This window comes from Montipora capricornis, chromosome 7, assembly GCF_036669925.1.
Source record: "Montipora capricornis isolate CH-2021 chromosome 7, ASM3666992v2, whole genome shotgun sequence".
NCBI classification, from domain to species: domain Eukaryota; kingdom Metazoa; phylum Cnidaria; class Anthozoa; order Scleractinia; family Acroporidae; genus Montipora; species Montipora capricornis.
In genome coordinates this window covers 21,394,283-21,399,282 of record NC_090889.1, presented here as the reverse complement: position 1 = coordinate 21,399,282, position 5,000 = coordinate 21,394,283, and the positions used below count along the sequence as shown (strand labels likewise).

The window sequence follows — 5,000 nt, the reverse complement described above, 5'->3', positions numbered from 1 at the left end:
CGCGTATGTGTGTGACGCCCCGTCGGAAATTGAATACTTCTTTCCCGTGCAAATACTAGAAGACGTAGAAGTTTTTCCGGATGTCGTTTCTCTCAGTCGAAGGGTTACTTTTCGATGAAGTAAAAACGACAATTGAACTTTAATCGGAGACGAACGACACCCGAAAATGACCGTTCGCTGGCTGCACGTGGCTTTGTTTGGTCCAGCCAACCTACAATCTTGGACCAAATAAAATGAAAAATTAGTAACCCCCTCGCCCCAAATCAATGATGAATCCGTGTGCAAGTTGAAACCCGCCACTTTTTCATCATTGAAATTGGATGGAGGGGTGGTCTTCATTTTTTATTTGAAATGTCCAAGATTGTGGCTGGTAGCAATGAAACACGCGCGGCAGTTTCCGCGAAAGCTGTATTTTTGGCGGTGGACTCACGAGAAGAATGGGGACGAGTATTATCGCTTGCGGGGATCCCATGCGCACATTTATCCCGCGAACTCGAGAACTGCCCGTTGACGGGGATGGACTTAATTTAGTAATTTGTTATTTCTTATTAACATTAAATTTGTTTTTCTTCACAGAATTCCAAGCCAACCAGAGTCTTGTTTCTTGAAAAGTTTCGAAAATTTCTCCAGGAAAATATGATGACCATAACGGTATGTAATAGGAGCTCAAGCACGCCATATTTACTTCATTTAGCGCCAGGGTGTTTGTTCGACAAGAATTCAGAAAGCTGCTTCCCAGGCTCCTCTAATATGGCTGATGTTTTGGACTTGACGCATGTTGATTTCAATAAGCGTCACGACATGTCCCATTGATCTTCTCCTCAACTTCAAACCCTTGTTTTAGTTAATTTGGACTTTAACTTGGATATTTTGGCAGCTGAACGTAGAAAATAAAGAGTAACAGATAATTTTGTTTATCGATTTAAACAAATTGAATTTTTGATCAGAATCGCACAATCATGGACTTGCTGATGTTGACATTTCGGTGAAAGCAATTACTATCGTCCTACTCATTTCCTTTATAGTGAAGTTTCTTGTTCAAGCTTGTGTCCAAGTGTAATAGCTTAAAAACTGTTAGTATAAATACCCAGGTGATTATACAAAATCGCGCGCTCTCATTGGCTCGCTATCTCGGATTATCAGCCGATAATCACCTCGACGGACAAAATGGCTGCCAGTAGTCGTTTTGCCACTGTAAGTGAAGATGATTTGGCGTTGAAATGTTTTTTTTCTTTTTTGAAATAATCACCTATGTATTTATACTAAATTCGCCTCAAGCTCAGTGATTATCGGTGAATAATTGTTATTTAGCGTCAGTAACTTAATCTAACCAATAAACTATATTGCATAACGAAGAATCCCGTAATTTTGTTCTAATGTGTGTTGAACTAATGTTCTTATTCGATACAGTTGCAGCCATCAAGCGCATGCGCAGGGCCAGTGATCACGTGTTTCTATCACAGATTGGTCCAGGCCCTCCGCTGGCATTGGGAACAGTGGGCTCATGAAAAAGATTCACCAATCAAAAGCAAAGGTATGCGTAGCGCCTTTTGCTATGATAAGAGACTCGACTCTCCGTTGATGGTGTGTAGACGAACAGACAAGTTATAGCAGAGTGCACTGTGGCTATAAAAGTTGACTCCTTTAGTCCCCTCGAGTTTTCAGTTTCTAAGAGCGCTCGTGAAAAAACAGGATATGACTTCAATAGCCCAAAAGACTCTCTCTAGATTATAGATTTTCCCTTTTTGAAAATTTCTCGCGAACGACTCGCTTTGCGGTGCAATGTTTTATTTTCGAAGATAAATTTCAATCCATTTTTGCGGTGCGCTTCGATTGTAAAATCATACGAAAATACAGAGCAAAGTAAAGGACTTTTTCTTTCAACAGCGCTTACTATTTTAGTGCAATTTTCCGGTGAAGTTTGGTTTCGACAAATTGTACTGAACGTTTCGCTTTGAAGTAAACCATAGAGGAATGACTGAGCTGTGCCATTTGTCTTTTTTCCTTGCGGGAAAACAAATGGGAACGGTTCTTGTGATTCTTTCGATGGAACTCCATTTAAGTAATACGAACAAATGATGAAAGAAATTTTCGGTAGTTTCGTCGAAACTGAGAAAATAGCTTACTTCGGAAGATAATAATTTTTCCCGAAAGGGTTACTTACGATGAGATTAAGCTTTCACTTGTCTCCGTACCGGGATATCTTGGAGAATTTGAGTACCAGCTTCAACTATAGATCAGCCCGAGTGAAACACAACGGCTTCCCTAATGTTCGACATCGCTGTCACGCTCTCCGTTCCACACTATCCTAGTCATGAAAGACTTCTCAAAGTCGACGCACCGCATGCTCATGCAATCTCCATGAAACATCCTACAATTGCGGATGATACTATGCGCCTCCATTGTCATGATTCAATCGTAGAAATGCGTACTAATGATTGCCTTCTCTGTGTTTGACTCTCAGATGCTTATATTCCCAGTCACGTCTTCTTTGATGATAGTATTCACTACTGGGACCTTTCCAGGTAAGGAAATTAAAAGAACGATAGGGCAGTTTTCAATTGAGTGTTGAAAGTAATTAGCGAATTGCTTTGGTTTTGTATTACTTCACTCAGTGATTGGTTCAAAGTTCTCTCGCCTTTATTTCAACCAGTCAGAAGTGAAACCAAAACCAATCGTGGCTCGCGCGTGCACATTTTCCCGCGCTTTGTGTCGGCTACGTTTAATTACTTCGAGTTTTGATTGGTTTACTGGATTGTCTCCATCCTTTTTTATTGGCCAAAGTAATCACTTTGGTTTTGGTTTTACGACACTCGATTGAAACTCGTTCTAAAAGAAGGATATTTGTTTCGGAAATCGTATGGAAGTTCTCAAAAGTTATACGGCGAGTGCAATTTGAGAACTTTCAAAACATCACCAGTGGCCATAAATCACGAAATGAAATCATGAAATGCAGGGATGGGGCAGTGGTGAGAAAACTCGCCTCCCACCAATGTGGCCCGGGTTCGATTCCCAGGCTCGGCGTCATATGTGGGTTGAGTTTGGTTGTTCTCTACTCTGCAACGGGTACTCCGGTCCTCAAAAACCAAAATTTAACTTAATTTGCGTTAATTGTAGCCAACTGAGCAGTCGTGGCTGAGGTGGCTAGTGCGCGGGTTTCGGAGCGAGAGGTCCCTGGTTCGATCCTCGGTGACGTAAACGTCTGTTTCGACTTTCCTCCGATCCGTGTAGCTAAGGCTTTAAATTTCCGTAAACGGAGCACTGACAGAGGGAGGGGAGTAAAGGGCGCACCGTCGGCTTCCATTGATACCAGCCTCGTAGCTGAAGGAACTTCCGACGTTAAATAAAGTTACTTTACCTTTACCTTTTACCTTTACAGTGTCCCGATTAGTGCTCCAGCGCTAGTTCTTTTCCTTTCCAAGTTCATACGACTTTTTATTTGTTATATACTCAACAAAATTACTCCATCGTGGTGTCCGTGTTTCACTCTATAATGCGCCGCGCCCGATCAAGTCGAAACTTCAACATCCCCCCCCCCCCCCCTCCCACCTCCCCAGGCAACCCCAGCTCGGAAACCTGACCTTCTAAAAGGTCAAAGTCAGAGACGGGTCGGATAGCTCCCGGTCTCTTCTTGCTACGCCCTTTGCGAGTCAGACCTCAAGACTGCGAGAAACGGAGATAAACACGGCCAATACCTGACCAATATTACATTTCTGTAATTGAAATTAGACTAAAAAAGAATAAAAACAAGGTAATGTTTACATAAAAACAGAGTTCATCACACATCAACCGAATGCACCAAGCCTGGTTTTGACCATTTTTTTCGTTGGGGGAATATGCCTTAGCTGGAGCTGTTGTACGCTTCATTTCAGACTGGGTGGCGTGTTGTCGCATCTCAAGAAAGCCTACAGTGGTGAGTTGAATTTATTTCCTTCTGACAAAGTCGGTCAAGTAATTTTTGATCGTCTTGTTCATTACATGTTTACATCTTTCTTTCGTCTATAGCCCGTATTTCAAATGGAAACATTTATTTCATCGAGTTCTTTCACGGGAACACATGAACTCAACAAATTAACCTTCTCCCAACTGAGTAGCTTCGTAGCTCAGCTACAAGTAATTGCAAAAAGGTTGAGACACTGACTGGAAAATCCACCTCTTTTTCCTAAAACCCCTCTTCTACTTCATAAGAAAAGGCTGAACGCCCCTCCCTCCCCCCTCCCATTTTTCAATGTTCATACCCTTTAGTCTGAGTGCCAAGTAGAAATGGAAAAAAACTTTGCTTAGGGGGAAGGGGGGTTGGAGATGCGCTGACTTGAATGACACGCATTGTACGGTTATCAACAGTGAGTGTCTCAACTCTTTTTGCAACTGCTTGTAGCTAACGGGTTGTCTCAATCGGTTGGGCATAAGATTTCTATTTGAGAGGTCGCGAGTTTGCATCCCGGCCGAATGAACTCTCGGGGTCTTAAAAAACGGTGAGAAAGTGCTGCCTTTGTGATTTTGTCTGCAAATGTCAGGACTTCAGAAGTCTTAACATATAAGGACGAAACCAGGAAAAGGAAAGAAATTGTGGAATTATTTTTCTACTCTACACACGGCTAAAACTGAACATTCTCACTGATCGTTGTATTAACTGTTCATGTAAACATATGTTGAGGTGCTCAAACTTGTTCTTTTCTCTGCTTAGAAGCCATAGAAGAGTCAGCTAACCGAGAGGAGTCTGGGGAAACGAGTGACCCATCGATGGTCAATGAAGATCGTAACCTCGATCCCTCATTGGTTGAAATGCTGGATGATGTCATCCTGTTGTATCATATTGCTGTTCACAAACAGTTATCGAAGGTAGGAAAATATTATTGAGAGGATAAGATCGTGTCCTATTGGGATCAACCGTTTTAACCGCAACCAGATTAGGTTGAAGCGGTTAAGGTTTCCCAATTAAAACACTTTTCCAACTGTTTTCGGTTGAAACGCGTTAGCTCCTGGGAATAGTCATAACC

The 5,000-nt window shown here is 42.1% G+C and overlaps 1 protein-coding gene across 1 annotated transcript in view; it reads left to right on the top strand.

The window, feature by feature from the left end:
* The window catches only part of LOC138057417 (E3 ubiquitin-protein ligase RNF123-like), a 56,041-nt gene that overhangs the window by 15,539 nt on the left and 35,502 nt on the right, over nucleotides 1–5,000 (top strand). Inside the window, exons 17-21 of the mRNA XM_068903443.1 lie at nucleotides 577–651; nucleotides 1,411–1,534; nucleotides 2,465–2,525; nucleotides 3,873–3,913; nucleotides 4,688–4,842. Of these exons, the coding sequence (XP_068759544.1) occupies nucleotides 577–651; nucleotides 1,411–1,534; nucleotides 2,465–2,525; nucleotides 3,873–3,913; nucleotides 4,688–4,842 (456 nt within the window). The remainder of the gene's footprint in view (nucleotides 1–576; nucleotides 652–1,410; nucleotides 1,535–2,464; nucleotides 2,526–3,872; nucleotides 3,914–4,687; nucleotides 4,843–5,000) is intronic.